A 24,057-nucleotide genomic window follows, 5' to 3' on the forward strand; every position below is an offset into this window, starting at 1 on the left:
TGATTTACTTTACGTGATTAGTAATAGCTAATACTTACTGAGTCCTAACTATGCCCAAGGCACTGTGTAAAAAAGCACCTTACACGCATCTTCTCCATTAAGCTCCCAACAACGAGGAAGGAGAGGTGTCCCGAGTTAAGTGACTCGCCTTAAGGAAGGTTCGTACAGCTGTGACATTAATTCAGGTCTGGCTCCGAGACCGTTCTTTAAGCACTCTGACCTACCCCTGCCCTCTGGCTTACAGCCTCCTCTCCCACAAATCTGCCACCCACTAACAGCCAAATGTGCCAACTCAGCTTTCAGAAGAGCAACAGCCTGGAGCAGGGCAGGGATCTGTGACGGGCACGGTGTGGTGACTGAAGTGACTTAAGTGAAATCCTTGGGGAGCTGTATAGTATTGGATTAAGTGCTGTTAAAAACAGGGCAGCCTGGACAGAACGGAATTATCAATCAGATTCAATTCCATTCTAAAAGTAAAATCTGGACAGTTGAGACTCCAGATTGTTTAAAAGAGCTCTTTACTTACTTGGTAGATAAACCCTCCTGAAGAATGTTTATGCTCCCTGATTCCCCTTCAAGTTTCTGTCCTTGCTTATCCCCTCTCATCGCTCCCCAACTTCCAATTAGAAAAGACGATACAGTTGCTTCTAGAGCCTCATCTGTGCTCAAGCCACTGCCATCAGGCTAATGCCTCTGTCCTCTGCTGGAAGTGTTCCCACAAAGGTCAGCAATGATAACAAACCATCATTATAATAACACCTAATGCTTCTTGTGGATTTATTGGGCTCCAAACCCTAGGCTCAGAGTTGTGTTTACACTGGAGGGAGAAACTTGGAGAACCACAGGATCGCACAGAGGTTGGCAGGGACTTGGCAGAGGTTTTGGCTTAGTCAACTCAGTTTTTAAAAAATTAAGTCGATATTGAAATAACAGAATAGGGGAGCCTGGGTGGCTCAGTCGTTAAGCATCTGCCTTCGGCTCAGGTCATGATCCCAGCGTCCTGGGATCGAGTCCCACATCGGGCTCCCTGCTCAGCGGGAAGCCTGCTTCTCCCTCGCCCATTCCCCCCTGCTTGTGTTCCTGCTTTCTCTGTCTGTCAAACAAATAAATAAAATCTTAAAAAAAAAAAAAGAAAAAAGAAATAGCAGAATATTTCAGACAAAAATCCAAAGTTTTTGAGATGTGCGGTCCATTTGCTACAGTCTGGATGCCCCCGGACCTTCCTCACCTCATTTCTGTCACCTGCTTGATTTCCATGGGCACATGATTTACTACCCACACTTCACATGGATATTCTGGTCAGGAATTTAGAGGTGTCAGGAAAAGACCCCTGCTTAAATGAGCCCAAGATAAAAGATGGAGGTGATTAAACAGCAACCCCAGGCAGGAAGTGTGGCACACCTGGATTCGTAGAAACTGAGACTGGAAGTAAGACAGCCGCCAACCTCTTCATTGGGGTTTCTACTTTTCACTCCACAGGGGCTCCATTCCCCCGTCACAGACGGACTTCCTCTTATCCTTCATTTCAGGTCCCTCATTCCTTAACTTGCTCAAAGCTTCTCAACCCCATGCCACCCCCCTTGCTGCATCCTCCTTTATGCTCCTACTGCTAATTGCCTTCGTCTTTCGATTTTCCAACTGTGAATTCCTGAGGGAGGACCGACACGTATTTTCAAGCCTGGTCATAAATGTCATAAATTGCTTTCAAGCTACAATAGGTCCCACTGAGGAAAGTACACAGATATGGTTCAAACATCTGTAGGCAGTTGGAGTGGGAATACCCTTCAAACAGATACCCTCAGGCATAATGTGGAGAATATCCTAAGCACTCATAACAATCGTGAATGAGAGTCATGATTTATACTCACTTTATTGACTTGAAAACAGAGGTTTAGAGAGGTGACAAAATTTGTCCAAAAAATTAAGTGGCAAAGCTGGAATGTGAACACAGCCTGCCCGACTAACAAACTCCAAGCCTCCATTTTTATTATCTTTCCTGACTTCCAGGCTGAGTAATGTTCTTGCTATTCTCTACTTCCTAAAGCGTAGAACTCTTCTCGTGGGTTCTGTGATACTGTACTCTTTTGGTTTTGTATTTTCCTGATGGCTCCTCCATTCCTTTTAATTCTTTGTTCTCTTTCCAATTTAAAATGGAAGGGTTCTCCAAGGGACTCTTCATGGCTCCTTCTTGTTTCTTTCTATACTTTCTTTATAGGCAAATTCATAGGCTTTTACATATTTGGATACAGTCGGACACTATGGTTTCTTAAACTGGGGTTCTTGGGCACACATGCCCTCCCACCCTACCCAAGAGACTTGTGGATAGAATTTAGGGAGTTCATGAATTTGAATGAGAAAAAAATTAATGTATTTATATTTTCATTAAATTCTAACAGAAATTTACTAATTCCAGGGTGCCTGGGTGGCTCAGTCAGTTAGGCATCTGACTCTTGATTTTGGCTTAGGTCATGATCTCAGGGTCGTGACATCCAGCCCAGTGTTGGGCTCTGCGCTCAGTGGGGAGTCTGCTTGAGATTCTTTCTTCCTCTCCCTCTGCCCCCTCCACCCCCACGTGCCTGAGTGCCCTTTTTCTCTCTCTCTCTCTCTCAAATAAATAGATAAATCTTTAAAAAGTCTACTAACTCCTTCAATTATGAATGTAGGCAACAAGCCACTGTATAGGAGCAGACATCTGTGACCTTGTTACCAATAGAAATCATAGGTATTTTAGTATTTTCCAACTGTTTCAAATATTTTAAAATTTTATTTTTTCCCATTATACTTCAAAATCATAGTGGCTCACTCACATCTGTCAGAATGGCTAAAATCCAAAACTCAAAAAATAACAAGTGTTGGCGAGGATGTGGAGAAAAAGGAACCATCTTGCACTATTGGTGAGAATGAAAACTGGTGCAGCGACTGTGGAAAACAGTCTGGAGGTTCCTCAAAATGTTAAAAGTAGCACTACCATATGATCTAGTAATCGAGCTACTGGATATTTACCCCCAAAATACAAAAACACTAATTCAAATGTTTATAGCAGTATTATTTACAATAGCCAAATTACGGAAGCAGCCCAAGTGTCCATCAATAGATGAATGGATAAAGAAGATGTGGTGTATATATACAATAGAATATTATTTAGCCATAAAAAAGAATGAACTCTTGCCATTTGTAACAACATAGATGGAGCTAGAGAGTATAATGCTAAGTGAAATAAGTCAGTCAGAGAAAGACAAGTACCATATGATTCCACTCATATGTGGAATTTAAGAAACAAAACAACTGAGCAAGGGGAGAAAAGAGAGAAAGAGAGATAAGCCAAGAAACAGACCCTTAACTACTGTGAACAAACTAACAGTTACCAGAAAGAAGGTGGGTGGGGGGGATGGATGAAATAGGTAATTTACACATTATATATCAATTATATCTCAATAAACCAAAGAAAAAACGCACGCCAGCCAGATGTTCTATCATGACTTATAAAGGGGCTCAAGTCTTGGGTAATGCAGGAGCAACTTTCCTAAAGCCTATTGACCTACTCAGTTTTCTGAGTTCTGTCTTTAAGCTTTGGCTGCCTGCTTTATCTGCAGACTTTACTTGTCAGATGGGCACCTAATCCTCCCAGTGGTATGATACCCTGTGGTATTGATCTTGGACCTCTAGTTTATATCCCAGATTGCTTTCTACTCTCACTCACTCTTCCATGTTGTTTACTGACTCTGGATCTCAACTCCACCCTAGCTGTTGTGGGTTTCTGGACTGCTAACAGTTTGTCCTGCATACAAGTTCTAGAGATAAACTTTTTCACCAGCATGGAATAAAAAGAACTATTACCAGAGTGCTCTTAAAGTATAGCTCTTATCATATCCTTTTCCTCCTTGGAATGCTTACAAATTCAATTTAACTTCTCAGTGACTGCACAAAAGAGAAACCTATTTAAGGTGGCTTAAGTAAGATGAAGAATTTATGATATGGATACAGTGATATTATGCAGGCCTTAAAAGTAGCGGTGGAGGAACAGGTTGAGCCATAAACAAGGATTGGCAAACATTTTTCTGTAAAGGGCCAAATAGTAATTGTATTAGGTTTTGCAGGCCATATGGTTTCTGTCACTCCGCCATATACAATATGAAAAGAAATGTCTTCCAATAAAACTTTATCCATAAAACACATAATTTGCCACACAGGTCAAAATTTTAGGATCCCTGGACAAAAACATTATCAGGATTCTCTGAAACTCATCTCTATCACAGCAGACAAAACATGTCTGCTTTGTTGTTCTCTTCCTACTGACTAGCTTCTTCAGCTTCTCTGGTTCTCATGTTGAAACATGGCTTCTGAAAGCTTCCAGCTTCCATGTCACAAGTTAAAGTTTAAGCTCTCTCTTTCTTTCCCAGTGCTAATTCCAAATCCTTAGGGTAGGGATGTTGCCTGGCCGAGCTTGGGTCAGGTGTTCACCCCTAGACAATTAGCTGTGGCTAACTGAGCTCTGGGTCTTGCTATATGAACAGGGCTTTGGGGCACCACCCCTACAACCTCTTAGATCAGAGCTGAGGAACAGATTTCACAAAAGGGCAAGGAGCTGGGCAGACAACTGGGGAGAGTCTCCTGCTGCATTCATTCAAACCTACATTTTCCACATTGTTCCTATTAGTCCCCTCATATCCCTTTCTGAAGCACAACCAAGTCCTTGTTGATCTCATAAACTCCGCACATTCTCACCCCTCATTCCCCCTATCTGCCAGCAGATATTCTACTCATCTTCAAAGTCTCTTCTAAAAAGCCACCCTTTCCTTTGTATCCACACAACAATCTATTGGTACAGTGTGTCTTGTTCTGTTGCTATTTCTGTACCTGTCTTTTTGTTTTGCAGACAATAGGTGCTCTGCTGACTGAGGAAATGACTTACTCAACTTTTCATCCACTTTGGTCCCTTTCAGAGAATAGGCTCTGAGTTTCTATTTGTTGAGTTTAACCGTATATTCACAGCTGAATAATTCCAAACTGAAGAAAATGTTGACTTTTAACAGTGGCAGTTACATAGGAAACACAGTATCTACTTTTAAGAAATTAATTTTATAAATATTCATTTCCACATGTATGGTAGCCAAATTAAAGTGCATATGTAGAGAGATATTAATTACAGCAAAAGTTATATTTAGTTATTGTTTATAAGAAGAAATAAAGTCCCATTAGGATCGAACCTTCTGTTAATGTACTAAATTAAAAAGGAATATTACAGAAGTGATGTAAGATAATAGGAAAGGTTATAAACTTGAAATATTAAAAATTGCTCTAAAAAGCAAATGCTCCAAAATGATTAGTATCATTCTGTGCAAGAAATGTACCAAAGAGCTAGAGACTTCATTATCTAATTTCTTTCTTTCTAGAACTATTAATTAACATTGTTCCCAGAACTCTGCTAAGCTCCCCTGCTGAAAGGCGGAAAGTAAATACAGTAACTGCAGAGAAAACTGGTTCATTTCCACCAAACTGTGAGAGGCTTGGGCTTTTGTGAAACAGAAAACACTTGTTAAATAACTATTCCTAAACTATTAGCAACTACATGAAAGTTTTTTATTTAACAGCATCCTCCTGGGAGACTGCCCTTGGAATGTGCATCGGGTCTGAAAAAGGCACAGATTTGGCTCAGTTGTAAATATTAGGTGCACAGAGGCGAAGCCATTGTGTAGAGTAGGGGGTGGGGCGGGTGGGGTCCTGATGCCCAATGTTGATAGAAGGATTCTAATTTCGCTTGGAATTTATTTTTTCTACTACAATTTCAGTTTTGCTAAGAAAAATAGAATATCGCTTGTGCTCTCAGCTGGCTTCTAATTTTCAGCGTCTACAGATGAAGAAGACGTCTCATTTAACTAAAAGAATCACCTTTCTGCAATCTCCAGAGTCGCTGGAAAAACAGAAGATCGCTCAGCCCCACCGCCCCCAACGCGGCCGCCTCTAGAGAGCCGGCCCGCTCCATCCCACCCCGCCCCACCCGCCGGCCGCAGGTTAGGGCTTGCCCCGCGCGATAGCGGCCTCAAAACCCCAGGTCTCCGAGGCTCGATCCCGTGTGTCGGCGTTTCTGCGTGGGGATGCTCCAAATCAGTAAACCACAACATAGAACCCAAGCTTGGACTCTGAACCAAACCCTCTTGCCTAGTTTTCTTTTTCTCGGTCTCGCAGGGATCCTCGCTACCCCTTGTCACAGCGTCTCCCCAGCCTCTCCCCTCCAACCACCTGCGCGTGTAAGCGATTCTCACGCAATAAGAAGGGGCTGGAAAGAGCTCAGTCCACTAAGCACTCCATGCAGAGAACGAAACTACAACTCCCATCACGCCCCGCAGCCTGTTCCCTCCTCCTCTTCCCCTCCCCCTTCCTCCCTCGGCCAGCGGCCGGGAGGCTCTGGGCTTTTATCTGCGGACGGGCGGGAGGGAGTCAGGTCCCCGCGATCTTCCCCGACCCGAACGTTCTGCCCGGCGGCGGCGGCGGCGGCGGCGGCGGCGGCGGCTCTTAGCCGAGTTTTGCCTCCGCGTCCCCGCCAGCCCCGAGCCCGCGGGGGCAGACGGTCCGTCCCGGCGTGCGAGAGGATGGTGATCCGCGTGTTCATCGCCTCCTCCTCGGGTTTCGTGGCGGTGAGCACTGCGGGGGCTGGCAGCGGGCCGCGGTCGGGTCTCCGGGGGTCGCCGGCGCCAGGCGCGGCTCCTGCCAAAGGCGCGCCCCGCTCGCCCCTGCGCGTCTCGGTGCGCAGCGCGTCAGGACGCGGGAGCTCGCGCCGGGCAGGTGATCCATCACACTTGCACAACAATGAAAAGGGCGGGGAGCAAAGGTGGGTGGGGGACCCCAGCTCACCCACAGGCCCACTCTGCGCGGTCTGAGAGGGAGACAGCGCTGCGGGAAAATGGAGTCTGCGGGAAGCCCCCAGCTCCAGTAGTGTGGCTCGGGAATTTGGAGAAGGGGTAGTCTGAGAGCTTCGGGGGTCCCGCTTCCCTTGGTGTTAGTTCTTCCCGATTTGGGACATTCAGCCTGCTTATATTTTGTATAACCAGCTTTTATCTAGGCTGCTTAGCTACCTAGCTCCTGAATGAAACAAGTTTAAGTAGTAATTGCTCTCCACCCTCCCTCCTCGCCACCCAGTACATTTCTTTAGTTTTATACCTGCGCAAAGAGAACTGTAAACTCGGTTTGTCCTGTCGTACCAGGATTTTCTGGTTTAGTCTTTTTTTTTTTTTTTCCTGCCTTGGATGCTATGAATATTTTTACATCTTTATGTAAATGTGTGTGTTTGGTTTCTTTACCCTTGTAGTGCCGTGGTCAATTTCATCTTAAGGATGTATAAATTGTGGTCTCTCTAATTATCTTAAGCTGTTTTGTTTGGTCGATATTATTGATTTTTTTTTTGGAAGAGAAATTAAATATCTGGGTGTCAGACTGTAAGGAAAAATTCAGTAGTATACTTGATAGCCCACTGAGTAAGACATGTTTTACATGATTATTAAGGCTTGGTTTCCTTAGTAAGAAGCTATAGATTTAAGACGTTCTTTGGTGAGATATATAATCAAATACATCAAAAACGCAATATTGATTGCTTAAATTTGATCTGGTCAGTTGCCTGCCCAGCAACAACCAGATTGTCCCAAAATTTGTTTCTGAAGCAGGTGGGGTGGAGGATGGAATAAAATATTGTTTGTAAATCCTTATAAACCATGAAGACTCTTTATTTAAAAAGAAATCAACACTGTAGTACAAAAAAGACTCCTTTTTCATTAGGAACAATAGATGGGAAACTCCACCTTATCTTTATATGCAGGCGTGTGGTGGTGCCCATACTCCTGATAGTTTTGGTTATTTCTAGTTATTTGTGGTTGCTTAGTCATACCTATCTTTTACAGATTTCTCTACTGAACTACACTTCAGTGTCAGGAAACTTATACTGTTTTGTGGATAGATTTTTTTCAAATGCACTTCTTCATAAGAATGCTACAAAGCTTTTGGTTTCACCACAACTTGTATGCTTCAGTAATTATTACAGTAGCATTTTATTGATTATGGAAGGGCTGATCTGTAGTATTAAGCCTAGGTTATGTTGGACAAGTCAAAGTCAAATTACTTGGCTTATCCTGTCAGCAGGTAATATACCAAGATAGTTCTGCAATTTTGTATCTCTATTTCCTGAAATCCATTAAGAAGTATTTCTTGTCTGCATATGTCCTTTTTTAATTTTTAAATACACTGTTATGCGTTTTGCACATGAAGCTAGACTTAAGAGACCTAAGTTTTAATTCAGGCTCTGGCTAGTAGTGTAAGCTTGGCTAAGGTGCTCCATCTCTGCCTAAGTTTCTCTTCTGTAGGCTGTGATGTATAGGTTGTAGGATGTGTAGGTCCTGAAGGATTGTGATGTATAACTCAGAATTACATTCTAGCTTTAACCTGTTCTGATTTCATCAGTTGGGTAAATGTGGATAAATCCTTGTAACAGCTTTTTTTTTTACTTTAAATTTATACATATTAGCCTCAAAGTGAGTTTATTCTTGTGCTTTGGTGTTTTACTGTGATGTTTCAGGTTCCCTCACTGCCCTGCCTGGTAGTATGTGTTCTGACATGGTTTGATTTGAGCTGGAAGGCATAATTCGTTATCACGTATGTACAGCCCATAAACTGTAATTGTCTATTTTAATGGACCTAACTTTTTTAGGTCTCAGACAATCGTCAGTCAGTAAGTCCAGTTGCAATATTATCTCTTACCTTAATACACAGTTTTTCTGTAATAATGTAATGTTGATACTTTTGGTGATGATAAGTATATGCTTATATGCAAGAATAATGATTTCTAAGAGATAATGAAGTTGTTTAGGTTAACTGTTGGCCTGGGGAGGTTAATGGGGCTTATAGCATTAAACTATATTAAGCTTTGATGGCATAGCCATAATGTTTTCCCTCCAGCAGTGTTGTGTTGACCATTGGCACTGTTTTATCTGGTGACCAGCTGTGACTAGCAAGTGCATGGGAGAACAAGTAATTTGATTTCCAAATCGGTTTGGTTCTAGCTGAATTTTTTTAACCCACAAGGAAGTATGTAACTAGAAATTGACTTTGCTAAGTCAGTCCCTGGTATTACCAAAAAGGTGTTCTGCCCCAGTCAGCAGTAGATTTAAACAATCTAGAGAAAATCCTCATATCTTGTCTGACTTCCCTGAATTCTCCAGCTTTAACACATAACAATGATATTTGGGATAATTAACACCAAGGGATGGAAGGTTGCCCTTTTATCCGCCCCAGCTCCAGGTAAAATCTGCTTTTACTAGGAAATAAAAGACATGCCACATTATTATGCTGTGGATACCTAAAAAGCAGATTTCTTATGCAGCTGATAATATTGCTCTCATTCATATTGTAGTGAAGGACGTTTATTTCGTCCTCAGAAAATAGTATATTCCAAAAGTGCCATTTTAAAATTTAATTTATTCTGGTTGTATACCCAGAAGGGGGTGTCCTGGTAACTTTATTCAGGAAGTATATTAATATGACTTTTAAATTTAAAAATATTGAAATCCATCAGTTACTTCACTCATTCATTATTTTATTCATTCAACAAGTATTTTCTAAGGGTCTGCAGCTTGCCCAGCTCTGTCCTTGTTCTTGTGGGGAACTGGAGAAGAATAGAGGATGTGGTCTCTGCTCTCAAGAAATTTAGGTGGGGACCGGGTGGGGCAATAAGATAGGAAAGCTAAAACCACCAGTAATAAAGTACAGCCCAAGGACACTTGCCTCTTTCAGAACACATTTATCAGAGATAGGAATAATATACGGGCAGAGGGATACATTGCAGGATGTCAGATAAGGAGGAAATGTGCCAGAAATCATAAAATATGCATGTGGGAGCCTTAGGCAGATGGCAGGGAGAGGAATTGAGTTAGATTTGGAGCCTGGGAGAGAGTGCAGGGCCCACCTTGTTCAGGCTGGAAAGGGAGGAGTTTTGGGTAGAAGAGGGCAGGCAGTGGATGTCCCTGTGGACCTCATTTGAGGACAGGGTAGACTTTCAGTTCCTGCAAGAAGCCCATGATAACAAGCTCTGTAGTGCTCAACATCTCAGAGATGTCTTCAGTATTTACAGCTTGCGTGCTGTCTGGAGCCTTTTGTCCCCAGGGAACAAGGACCTCTGGCAGGGAGGGACCCCTGGTATGTGATTTTAGAAAAATCTTTACCCCTGTGCTTGCTTTGACTAAAATGTCTCAAAAAAAGAAATACAATCTTTCACTCTTTGTTAAAGTTTCTGGGCTCAGTTGAGCTGGAGGAAAACCTAAAGCGGTTTTCTTGCAACGTCCAACCACCTAAAATCACAGAGAAGGAAATTTGGGCATAGAGATTAAGGGGCTTACTCTGAGGTCATTTATGTCAGTCACTGCAGAACTAAGGAAGGGTTAAATGGACACCAGGTCTCCTGACTCCTGAAGGTATTCATGCCTGTGTTCATTCAGCAATGCATTCATTCATGCATTGATTGACTCTGGCATTCATCAATCATTGAAAACCTACTAAGTACAAGGCTCTGTGTTAGGTGCTATTAGGTGCTACTAGGTGCTAGGTGTATGTGAGCGCCAGGAGAAAGACTTAAATGCCGGCCTTATGGTACAAATCAGGGCTAACTCTCTATAGCTCAAAGACTTGGGATACAAACCATTTCAGCAAGGAGCATGAAGGGCTGATATGAGCTTGGGCAGTGTTAGCGTGAGCACGGTGAAATGGATGGTATATCCTTGGATATTGGAGAGGGGCCATCACTGGGAGGAAAAGATACAAAGAAATTGGAAGCCAAGTTGATAAACATAGAGCTTTGCCCATGGCCGCTGCTATATTTTCCAGGGGGGATGAGAGTAGCCAGCAGAACTCATAGAGACTATGCTCAGAGTTGTCTGGATCTTTGCAACTGTAGAAGGCATACCCTACTGGTTTGCATGGCATAACTATTTTAAAACATGTAATAACCAGTGAAGCTGTTGCATCTCCACAGAATGTATTCAGTGAAGCTTCACTGTGTGAGGAGGCCCCGGCAAGGAGTTCCAAGGCAGTTCAAGTCAGGATATGACCATGTAGAATAGACTAAGACTGGGCAGTAATTCCTAAGTGATTCTAATGCCAGAAGAAGCTAGTGAGGGTAAGTCTGGGTCATCAGCCTCTTTCTTTCTTTCTTTCTTTTCTTTCTTTCTTTTCTTTCTTTTCTTTTCTTTCTTTTCTTTCTTTTCTTTCTTTCTTTCTTTCTTTCTTTCTTTCTTTCTTTCTTTCTTTCTTTCTTTCTTTCTTTCTTTCTTTCTTTCTTTCTTTCTTTCTTTTCTTTCTGATTTTATTTATTTGAGAGAGAAAGTGCACAGGCATGCACATGAGCCAGCAAGCATGAACAGGGGGAGGGGCAGAGGGAGAGAGAGTGGGACAAGCAGACTCCCCACTGAGCACAGAGCCTGATGCAGGGGCTCCATCCCAGGATGCTGAGATCCTGACCTGAGCCAACCCTTAACTGACTGAGCCACTCAGGCATGCCTCATTAGCCTCTTTAACTCATTGGATCTTCAGAGTCACAGGGCAAGGTGGTTATTTATTCCCATTTTTACAGATGAAGAAGCTGAAGTTAACTGCCCTGATGAGATCAGACATAGTAGATGGTGGGATCCTGAGTCAAACTCCAGCTGGCAGTTTCCAGAGCAGTTCTCCTCTGTGGGCACCATGGCACCCTGGGGGAATGGGAGTACCAGGGATGCTTGACATCCTATAGTGTGCTAGACAGTCCCCCCTAAGAACTGCCCTTGCAAAAATGCCAGAGGTACCCTTGATGAGAAATGGTGCTGAAGAGCATTGGCAAGTGAGGGTGTGGAGTGAGGTTAGGGAGGTGGGAGCATATAAGAAATGACCAGGAGAAGCAAGAGTAAGTTGGGGGTGTAAGCACAAGGATGTGATTGTAAGGGGAGGCAAGTCATTTAATTTCCTAAGGGCTGCCATTAACAAAGTACCAAAACCGGGGGCTTAAACAACAGGAATTTGTCTCACAGTTCTGGAAGCTAGCTCAAGGTGTTGGCAGGATTGCCTTCTTCTTAGGGCTGTGATGGAGACTGTGTTCCATGACTCTCTCCTAGCTTCTGATGGTTTGCTGACAATCTTTGACATTCCTTGGCATGTAGATAGATGATTTTGATATCTGCCTTCATGTTCACATGCCGTTCTCCTTGGGTGTGTGTCTGTCACAATGTCCAGATTTCTCCTTTTTATAAGGACACAGTCCTATTGAATAGAGCCTACCCTAATGACTTAATCTTAATTGATCATCTGCAAAGATCCTATTTCCAAATAAAGTCACATTCATAGGTACTGGGGGTTAGGATTTCAACATCTTGGGGGAGCACAATTCAACTCATCACAACATGGAATATGAGGGTTGAAATAGAAACACTAATTAATGGAATTTCCCCCTTTAATTGAAAAGACTGTAGGCACATTTCTTGAATCTTAAAGTTAGCAGCTGGATATGGAATTGTATGGAGTTCAGTTAATGTATAAGTTCTGTTGCTAGGAAGGGAGATTTAGCAATATCCCAACTGAAGATCTGACCTCAGTTTTTCTAGTTCATCTTACTATTTCCCAAATTTGATATTTTCCTATTCTACAATATTTTATCAAGAGCATGGACTCTTACAAAATTAGGGGCTTTTTATCCATTTGTATTGGGATACTTTTAATAAACATTTCTATTTGAGGAAATGAAATTTTGAAAAGTATTTATATTATAATGTGGTTTCAATATTGCAGGAATTTAAGACTATTTGAATCTCGTTTTTTTTGTGTTTTTCAATTTTTTGGTCAAAACAGAAAAGGAAAACAAGTATAGTGAAAAAGAAACAAAAACAGTTTAGTAAGAAGCAATATGATACCCGGGCGCCTAGGTGGCTCAGATGGTTAAGTGTCTGCCTTCCGCTCAGGTCATGATTCTGGGGTCCTGGGATCGAGCCCCGCATCGGACTCCCTGCTCCTTGGGGAGCCTGCTTCTTGCTCTGCCTCTCTCTCTCTCTCTGTGTCTCTCATGAATAAATAAAATCTTAAAAAAGAAAAAAAGTATGATACCAAATTAAATAATGTTTCTTCTTTAGATTTTTTTTCTTGATTTATTTATTTAAGATTTTATTTATTTGAGAGAGATTGTGTGGGAGCACGAGCGGGGGGAGGGGCAGAGGGAGAGGGAGAAGCAGAGTCCCTGCTGAGCAGGGAGCCCAATGTGGGGCTCGATCCCAAAACCCCGAGATCATGACCTGAGCTGAAGGCAGACACTTAAATGACTGAGCTCTAAACTCTAACCTCAAACGGAGACCCTTTCAGGTTTCAGCAGATTTTCAGTCGGGACTGCTTTAATGGGTGCTTCGGGACTGCTTTAATGGGTGCTACGGTCCTTGCAGAGTTAGCTAGCAATAGAAGTTATTCTGATTCAAATTACATTCCTATAGAGATTATTTTTCTGTGATTAGCTTTTGTTACACTGTCTATTCAGTATGTGAAAAAGGACCTTAGCTTTCCAAATTAGAAATTTAGTGAAAACAACTTTTTTTCCCTATGAAATGGCAAATGCTTATTAATATTTGATGGAAAATATCCACTTCTGATTATATATAATTGTTTTTGGGGGGGTCCTTTTTCTAGTTGTTTTTTAAGACATGTCATCGAGGGGCACCTGAGTGGCTCAGTGGTTAAGTGTGGGACTCTTGATTTCTGTTCAGGTCATGATCACAGGGCCCTGAGATCCAGCCCTGCATTCAGCAGGAAGTCTGCTTGAAATTCTCGCACTCTCTCTCAAATAAATAAAATCTTAAAAAAAAAAAAATGAAAACATGTTGTTGAGCCTTTCTTTTGAGTGATTGTTGAGCCCAGTAGTGATCAGTGTTGTCTGGAATGGGGGTGGTTGCGGGGCCAGGAGAGGTGGGGTTTGGAGACCAGAAGCCAACAAGCGGCTGCAACCCAGCAATGTAGTTTGAGACTGTGCAGCCTCCCTTCTGTCTGTCCTCTTTTAAAAATAGGCTTATCTGAGTTTATCTGCCAGCACTGACTAATTACTCAGGAACTGAACAATGGTAACTAAAAGTGTTGTTATTTCTTTTATGTTTGATTATTTTTTTCTGAACTCTAAAAAAGAAATCAACCTAGGAAAAGCACCTTCATGATGGCTTTGCTGTAGGACTGAAAGTTGAACTGGATGCTGGCAGATAGGGGGCCCCCTACCAACAAACCCAGGTACTTTTAGGCTGGTGCAGCCCCTGGAGACTAGAACAATGTGGTGGGTCCCCGATCTGGTTCCCTCTGTTACCATTGACAGCTTATTCATTCCTGAAGGGGCCGAACTCTTTTGGGCTGGCTCAGTCCCTGGAAAAACCCCAAAGGGGGTTTTCCTGGAACTGACCCCTGAAAGTGGAAGGGTAGGGCGTGGTGTGTATCAGGGCGTGTCTGCCTCCTTGTGGGACCTTTGTGGGCTCTCTGCCAACATTTCTTCAGAGCTCCTGAAGCCGGAAATGGAATGTTGGCTGTGACTGAGGACAAAGGGTTTTAGGTACTTCAGGATGTGTTTTCCATTTCCTACCAGTGATGGCTCGGATCTGGAATTGGCTTTTTGTCAGCGTGGGCCTAGTGGATTTGGGAGTAGAGGGCTGAGAAGAAGAGAGACCCAATTAAGTGACTTGCTTTGACAGGTCAGTCAGTGGTATTTGGTAATTGCAAGTATAGTTAAAGTCAGCAGCTATTACTACATACCAGTCCTATATTGAAAACAAAACAAAGCAAAACAGAAAACCCAAAGCAACACAACCAACATAGCTTTCGAGTTAGTTTTCCTTTTAGTGTTACACAAGGAGTGGGAGTATGGTCTTCTTCATTCATGACATTCCCATGTGATTTGAAGCTTACTAGTTCTCTGCCTTAGTAATTATAGTCATTAGGATAGTTCTTTGAATGGGAATTGGCCACTTCCATAAGCCTGGGTCCCCTATTGACAGGAGTTTCGGGTTGCACTGACATTTTATGATAAACTACTTACTAGCCTAAAGTAAGTGTTTGGGTTGAACATTTGCTGATTTTATTTAATTCTGGAGTTAGCTTATATTCAATCCAAGCACCTACTTCGGCCCCATCACGGATTATCTATCATTGGAAGGCAGTGTAGTCTCATGGTTAAGGCAGGGGCTGTCCACATCCTAGCTCTGCCATTCGTGAAGGACATGGCCTTAGGCAAGTAACCTCGGACTCTTCATTTGTAAAAATGGGATAGGAACAGTACCTTCTGTATATGACTGCTTTGAGCACTGAATGAATAAGTCTTCCATAGGAGGTAGTTAGCAGAGTGCTAGGTACATAGTAAGTACTCAGTGCATATTATCTATTATCTCTGTTCTGTTCTCATCAACAGCAGCATAGTAGTAATAGCAGTAATAAAACAATTAAAAAATTATAACCTTGGATCATGTAAGATCTTTAATCACCAAAAAAATTATAGTACATAGTACTTACTAAGCCAAGGATGCATGCTGGTGTAATTTTAGAGTTTTTAGTAAATTTAAGTATAAAGAGGTTTTTTTTTTTTTTACTGAAATTTGAAGTTTGAATTGAATAATTAATAAGAACATTACAATTTGAGGTCATTCCCCCAAACAAATCACTTAGAGTTCTGTAATTTTTTAGCATTTTATAGGTACACAGCATGTCATGCATGAGGCACTAAACCATATTTATTCATTACCTACAGAGTGTTGACTACTATGCAATTGGTCACTATTTTGTGCTGTACCTAGTACATGAATTTAGAGTCCTGGTTTGATTTAAGGCTTCCTATACTTAGCAAGTAGATTTCATCCCAAATGATAGCTTTGACTGATGGATGGTGAAGCTGGGAGAGGGGTTTTGGAGCTTTGTCTGGGATCAGCTGGGAAACAAACAGTGTGACTGACTGTCGATGTCTGATCTGGCACCAGAGGAGGGAGGACCAGGGTTTATGCCATGTATTTGCCAGCTCTGTCTTAGACTCTTTCAGATTTGCATAACTGAATGTAGAGTATTTTGAGTCTGGGAGTAAAAGGGAAAAGAAATAGGAGACACCAAGTTGAATTAATGGATGGACAATGTCCTCTGCAAACATCTCACCCCAAATCTAGGGGGAGGGTGGTAGAGAAGGGCCAGGATCTCTGTGTTTAATGAAGGTGAGTGAAGAAAGTGATCATCATGACCGTGAAACTGAACACTGAATTTGGATGCTTTGTGAAACATTTGTGGGGGCTTTCCTAGGCAGATGGGCAGGCGGATTGTGGTAAAGGAGGTTGGGGGCTTTGTGGGAGAAGTTGGTAGAAACAGAAGGGGAGAAAGATACTGGAGTAGGGGGACTCTGGGATATGCCTGTCTACCTTGCTGAGCCTTAGAGCCCTGGAAGGTCAGGTGAACAGTTAGTTTTTACCTGTGCCCAGAATGTGGTAGGATTTTTCCTACAGATTACTTAATCCTTATAATGCCTCTACAAACTGTGTTTATTATATCCATTTTTCAGATGAGACTGTTGAGGTACAGGGTGATTAAGTAACATGCCTAGGATCATTCAATTCAATGAATCCAGATTTGAACTCCTCCCTGTCTTAAGATTTTGTGTCCGGTACTTTTATCCCACATTACTCATGAGAAAAGCCCCTGCTCAGAGGCCAGTGAGAATCTGGGTCTTGCAGACCCAGAAACAGGCTAGGATAACAGTGTGTGAGCTCAAGTTAAAGAGAGGGGAAGGGGCAGGATTGCTAAAGAGCAGTTCCAGGGGTCCCCACTCAGCTGTTGAGCAGGTAATTGTAGCCACAGTGTCCTTGGCATGTGAAAGCAATGACTTTGCTCCTGCAGAGACGAATAAAAGATATAAGGAATATGGATTGAAATGGAAAGCTAATATTTCATAAAGATTATAATAGTAATGAGAACAACACCTATCATTCGCACCATGTACAGGAAGTTTACTCAAGGCTTTATGTTTGTTGTTTGTATTCCTCAAAGAAACTTGGCATGCCATTCATATTCATTCTCACCCCCCTTCACTCTCTCTAGCAAAATAGGAAACTGAAACTCAGAAATTTCAAATAACTTGCCTTGTCATAGAATCTAGAAGGTACAGACACTAGATCTTTGTCATCCATTTTCCTAATGGCCATGTCCCAGAAGAAGGAGTCAGAGGTTAAAGAGAAATTGGAATAGACGGTCTTTGAAGACACTGTTGAATGTTTTGTTGGATGTCCTGAAACCAAATGATATTTTTTTTAAGAATTTATTTATTTATTTAACTGACGAGAGAGAGAGAGAGAGAGAGAGAGACAGCTAGAGAGGGAACACAAGCAGGGGGAGTGGGAGAGGGAGAAGCAGGCTTCCCACCTAACAAGGAGCCCAATGCGGGGCTCGATCCCAGGACCCTGGAATCATGACCTGAGCTGAAGGCAGTTACTTAACCAACTGAGCCACCCAGGTACCCCCCAAATGTATGATTTACCTCAAATGCAATTCTCTTGCTTTGTGTGATAGAGTAGAACTGACTTGATGTGTTGAGCTGGAAGGGGAAAGTCATAGGGTAATATGGGAGAAGGAAAGGCTGGCTGGGAAGAGGTCCAGGGCAGAGATATTTAATCTCTTGGGATCTTTTGGGCAACATGAGATCTACTGGGACAAATGGTGGTGGTGGAAGTGTGTACTCTCATTCTTTCCATCCAGGATCCTCTGTTCTTGGGAGACATTTTCTCCGTGGGCTCATCATTCCCTGTTTTCTACCCTGTAAATAATGTGTCCTTTTGGATGGAAAGAGTTTATTAGTATATTGCAGCCTCCTGTGGGAGTTCAATGCAAGAGTGGGTAGAAAGTGGGAGGCCAGGGGCAGGGCTATTATTAGTGGTTGTAGGGGAGGGAAGGAGGGCCTGTGGGAGTGTAGACTTACACTGTGTGTAGAGGGAAAGATGCAGTCAACATGCACAGGAAGGCAGGAGGGCCCGCCGGAATAGGAGGACATTCATACACCTCATCTGCCCAGTTTAATAATTGTAATTTTTGTGCTTCCCTTATTGTCAGCCATCTCTCTCTCTAAGATCAGATTCTTTACATGTAATTTACAGAGAGAACCTTGTAAGTATGGTTGGTAGAAGAAATTTGTGTGATACAAACAAGATGGTAAGTGGAAAAAGGTGAACTTTAGGAGTAGAAGGACCTGGGTTCAAGTTATGGCTCCGGTGTCCTCAGTGGCAAGGTGGCATAACAAGTCTTTTAACTTCTCTGGATCTCAGTATCCCCATTTGTAAAGTTGTTGGAACTTAATGACAAGGCAGCCATTAATAATCTCATGAATTTCATTTACACTTAAGTCTATAATAATTCTCTGATCTTTGTGAATTTTCAACTCTAAATAAGCTATTCAGATTTAATTAAGGAAAAAAATATTGTTCTAGTCAGAGAATAGGTCCAGAGTTAGATGGAACACATCTGTAGGAAGACCTGAAGCTGACATTGTTTATTAGGGTCAGTGTAGGCTAGAGGTCACAGTCTAGTTGTAGAGGCTAGAACCGCTTTTGAGTTAACACAGTGTTTTAAAATGTTTTTGAGCAAAGATTTTAAATCTTTGTGTGGGAGACGTCTTTCTCACAAACATACAATCTAGAATTCCTACTCTTCTTGAGACATCTGAAGATCTCTTTGACCCCAGTGCCTTACTCTATCATGGCATGGACGCATCAGAGTTGATTAGTGGTGACCCCTTCATTGGGGCATGTGCCCTTGCGGGCCCCTACACCCCCTACCATTCCTGCTGTCTTCCCAACTCTGAGCCACTTGTTACTGAGCTTGTGCTCTTCTTTTTCCTATAGTACGAAGTATTTCTTGGCATGTATGTTTATCAAAAGTGGGAAACCACAAGATTATATTGAGAGGGTTCTATATGTTTCATGAAGAATGGAAGCCAGTGAAAGTTTTTTTGTGGAAAGATGGAAATAATAGTCCTAAATGGTTATTTGGTGCTTGCTGGCTTCATTCCTTTATGTTAACTACCTGACTCCTATGGGCATTTGAATGACTCTGTGGAAACTAATGATTATGGGAAGTATAAAGTGTCTATTTCCTATCTGCTTGGTGCTGGCCTCTCAGTCGCTCTAATCTCTGAACTGCTGCTTGAAGTCATTATACTCTAGGTCAGAACTTCCTGGAAAAGCTTAAAGATGAACTTGATCATACCCTAAGCCAGGTTGTATCACCAGCATCACCGTTGTCATTCTGGTGTGGGAATTCTTTATTGTGGGGTCGTCCTGTGCATTGCAGACACTGAGCACCATGCCTGGTCTCTACTCACTGGTTGCTAGTAGTACCCCCTGCCTGCAGTTGTGACCATGAAAAATGTCTCCAGACACTCCCAAATGTCTCCTAAGGGGCAAAATCGCCCCTGGGAGGGAACCCCTGCTCCAATCTATAGTAGCAGAGAGGAAATGCTCACAAAGATTGCTTTAAAAACTGAAGAGATCATTGGATTCGTCCTTCTCTTCTGATGAGGTGTGAGCTGTTAAATTACTAGTTCAAGTCTACACTGCTTGCCCTGGTATTTCTAGGACAGTGCACTCTGGACCTAGACTATCGCATTGGGAGTTGGGAGACTGAGTCTGGTTCTGGTGATGACATTTTTTTTTCTTTTTTGTTAACTCTGTGCCTAACATGGGGTTTGAACTCACAACCCCAAGATCAAGAATCACATGCTCTACCGACTGAGTCAGCCAGATGCCCTCCCCCCACCCTTTTTGCTGCCATTTAATCAGCGTTCTGTTTTTAGACAAGAAACTTAGCTTCTCTGGGCTTCAGGTTTCTCATCAGGCTGTTATTGTTGTTTTTAAGTGAGATATAATTCACATACCATAAAATTCATCCTTTTCAATTGTACCTTTCAGTGGGTTTTAGTATATTCCCTGTGTTATCACCACTATCTAATTCCAGAACCTTTCCTCACCCCAAAAAGCTTATGTCCATTAGCAGTCACCCTCCATTCCCTCCTGCCCCCAGCCGCTGGCAACCACTGATCTCCTTTCTGTCTCTATGGATTTGCCTATTCTGGACTTTTCACATAAATGGAATCCCACAATATGTCACCTTTTGTGTCTGGCTTCTTTTATTTAGCATAATGTTTTCAAAGTCCATGTATGTCATAGTATGTATCAGTACTTCATTTCTTTTTATGGCTGAATAATATTCCATTGCATCAATATACCACATTTTGTTTATTCATTTATCAGTTGATGGACATTTGTATTGTTCCCACCTTGGCTCTATTATGAATAATGCTGCTGTGAACATTTGTGTGATCGTATGTTTTCAGTTCCCTGGGATATAGACCCAGCAGAAGAAATGGTGGCTCATATGGTAATTCTATCTTTAACTTTGTCAGGAATTGCCAAGCTGTCTTCCTAAGTAGCTGTTCCATTTCATATTCCTCTTAGCAGGGTAGGAGGGTTCCAGTTTCTCTGCATCCCCACCAACACTTGTTATTGTCTGTCTTTTCGCTTACAACCATTTTCATGGGTGTGTAGTGGTATCTCTGTGTGGTTTTGACTTGCATTTCTCTAATAACTAATAATGTTGATGCTTCTTAAGAACCGGTTTAGATCCTTCTTTTGAAGAGCTCTTCTAGCTTTGAGTTTTTAAGTTTTTCTTCTATTCTACATATGAACCAATATGAGTAACACAGAATTGAGTCTTTAGGGATATCTGTTTTGGAAATTGATTGGATTAATCCGTTCTCCTATATTTATGAGTACCTTTTATTGCACAGTGTTTAGCCATATTCAGGATGCAGAATGGGTACATGGCATGATCCTTTCCCCTCCCATGTAACTCCTAATCTGAGGAAAAAAGGTGAACATGGAAAACAGAGGGTAACACAGAGTCCTATGGAATGTAATGCTGAAATGATCTATCTTGTCGGTAAGTCTCAAGGGCAGGTATGTTTATTTGGATGAGGACAAAGAAAGTCATATCAGAGCTAGACAAAAAAAATAGCATCCTCTTGGGAAGGTGGCTGTTTTTAAGATTCTAGAAAATTTCACTTAAATAAAAATGGCCAGTGGAAAAAGTAAGAGTTTATTTTTTTTCCCCAAAATAGTTTATATGAGCTTGTGAACTGGAATAGATATCACCCACCCTGTTCTTTTTTGTCAAAAGAATGAATTTGATTTGTATGTCTGTGCCACCCTTTTAGACAGGATGACTCCTTTTCCACCAATATGTAGTTCCTGTAGTGTGAGAGCAAGACAAATGGAGGTCCTCTAGATAGTTCCACAGTGCTGTTTTAATAGCAAGCTTGGTTTTAAGAGATAATTAACAGGGAGGAGATGATTAATAATTCACTTTTTGAATTCCTTTTCCATTAAAGGGGAGAAAAGGGCTTCATCCTTTTAACAAGATTAAGTCTGTGTGTTAGGTTCAGAGAGCTTAGAAGAACCTTATTGGCTCCCGATCAAGGCCTAACTTTTCGGCCTGGCATTTGGGGCCCTCTGTTATCTGATTCTAACCTACGTTTGCAGCATTTTCTCTTTCTGTTCCTTTGACTACTATATAAATACACCAGGCTTTTTTACCTTCTGCCTTCTATGCCTTTTCTTCTAACATCCCCTCTGCCTGTGCTCACCCTGCATTGTGACCAGATTCCCCTCCTTTCTTTGAAGCCTGTACCATTTCCCAGTGAAGTCTTCCCCACGGCCCTCCCTTTCTCCTCCTCCCTCCAAACTGGGAGGACTCTGCTTCTCCAACCCAACATGGTGCAGCCTATGGAACTGCTACCCTGGGGCCTCGACACATTCCACCCTTGGTTATAATTATTTAGTACCCAGGTTGTTTGAACTACAAGTTCTAAGTTCTTTGAGGTCAGGGCTGTTGGCATTCATCTTTCTATACCTCCGCGTTTCCTACTAAAGAACTTGGCATGTAGCATTTGCTGAATGAATGAACAAGAAATATTGTTTCTGTGGCTTCCGCATCAAAAACATCAAGCTTATTGAGAGTTCAAGACCATGGCAGAGTGGGACTGGCATGGAGCACGTACACGGGAGTCTGCTCTGGAAAACATAAAAGGCAGCGAGGGACATGATTTACAGGTTTCCCCTGCTATCCAAAAGTAGAGCATTCCTATGAAACTTTTCATAAGCTGAAATGGCATCAAGCAAAGAAGCAATTACATTCATTTATATGAAAACAATTTTGAGTGATCCCAAACCCAAGAAAATAACCTCTCTTAGGCTTTTTTGGATACCTTAAGACAAATATTGCTAACAGATGCATAAAACAAATAGAGATAAAGCACAGATGCTCAGACACGGTTCAAAGCTATGGTGGCTTGATGCTGAGCTGCTCAGTGTAGTTCCGGGGCAGGAGCTTGGGGGCGCCACTCGCAGCCGGGGTGCACTCAGCTTCTATAAAGGCTCGCTCGCTGCCAAACAAACACTGAATACTATTTTCGCTTTTTGCCTTTTACATCCTCTTTGGATTTTTTTCAGTTAGTGAAAATAGGTACTAATGTAGGCCTTTCGTATAAAAGTGAAGTGGCGTACCGTGAACTTTGAAAAAGCAGCGATACCTTTATTTTACTGCTTCCTAAATAAGTGGCATGAAGAATCTATGTAATTAGAGGTAGTTTTATTATACTGTTACTTCTCCTATGCAGATATCGGAATTCTAGAACCCCTATGTGGAATGAAGCTGGAGACCTGGAGGGAAGCAGGGGGCCTCTGAGAGGCACTTGGCTAGCCCACATCCTGGGGGGCTGGGCTGGGGGCCGCCCTTCAGAGCCTCGCCTCAGACAGCTTAGTGACACAGGCCCGCAGCAGTCTTGGGCTCCACTGAGGGAGCCACAAAGGGAAGCTCTAAGAAGTGCCGACTGCCTCCTGGAAGCAGAACGAGAGAATTCCAGAAGCACGGTTTCCGGCTCTTGTTGGTGTAAAGTAAAACAGCGGACTTTTACATTTTACACATAAGTGGACTCTGAGAATGTCAGTGCACCACATCAAAGTACAAAAATGGATTATAATGATGATTCTTCATCCAGAACAGATTAAATCAGGTTTGGCATGTTTTGCTTTGACGTACTCTGCTAAACAATGCAGGAACATATGGGGTGCATTTTAGAAAGATTTCTAAACTAAAATTAATTTAAAATAAAGTCAAAATAGGTTTGGTTTTAAAGGGATGAGCTTCAGTTATACAGAAAACCACAGTCTCCAATTCCAGGAGAAGGTAACTTATTTGCTCCTACCTCTGTCCCCCTCGTTGCATCTCCTCTTTTGCCTTCCATCTTCCTTTCTCTCTACCTTCGGGTATAATACCTACCTGCAGGCTCTTTTCCCCCATCATCCTAGGAGCTGTTTGATTTATATTCCTTCCTTTTATATTTCTGATACTGTGCTTTTGTTCTTTGCTTACACATCACTGAGCTTCATAGCTCCCCTCCTCCCACCCTTCCCCACAGAGTACTGTTGGGCCCTAGAGGCACCCCTCTGTGACTGCCAATTTCATATGGAAGTTCATGGTTGGCAAGCCCTATCTCCCTCCACGCCCCTATTAGACTAAGCACTGCATCAAATTAGAGGCCTTGTTTTGTCACCTATGTTCCTGTAGTTCCTAAGACAGCCGAGCACATTGCAGGGTCTCCACAAGGTCTCATAGAAACCTCTGAGTAAACAATGACTCCTTGACCTTTTAAAGAGACTTTAATTTTTCTTTGTGCTGGCTACCTGTGCATTCTCTCTCCCTCCCCGCCCCCCCCCCTTTCTCCTTTGTTAATTTCTCCACTTACTTTCTTGAGTCAAGATGGAAGGGAGAATTATATGGCTGAAAATACAGAGAAATTTGAGGTGGAAACACCAGAATTTGGAGGTACTCTTCAAGACTTCATTTTATCTGAAATGCAGGAGTTAGGGTCATCTGTGGGAAGGGTGAGTACCTGTGGAGATTTGAGAAAGCTATGAAATCCCAGTGGCAGTTGTGTGGGATTCAAACAGAATCAAG

At 42.3% G+C, this 24,057-nt stretch overlaps 1 protein-coding gene across 1 annotated transcript in view; it reads left to right on the forward strand.

Annotated features, from left to right (window-relative positions):
- The window catches only part of SH3BGRL2 (SH3 domain binding glutamate rich protein like 2), a 78,690-nt gene that overhangs the window by 32,823 nt on the left and 21,810 nt on the right, over window positions 1-24,057 (forward strand). The window contains exon 2 of the mRNA XM_081829357.1: window positions 6,187-6,635. Within this exon, the coding sequence (XP_081685483.1) occupies window positions 6,187-6,635 (449 nt within the window). The remainder of the gene's footprint in view (window positions 1-6,186; window positions 6,636-24,057) is intronic.

Source organism: Leptonychotes weddellii, chromosome 8 (assembly GCF_054177405.1).
Source record: "Leptonychotes weddellii isolate Sample4059 chromosome 8, ASM5417740v2, whole genome shotgun sequence".
NCBI classification, from domain to species: Eukaryota; Metazoa; Chordata; class Mammalia; order Carnivora; family Phocidae; genus Leptonychotes; species Leptonychotes weddellii.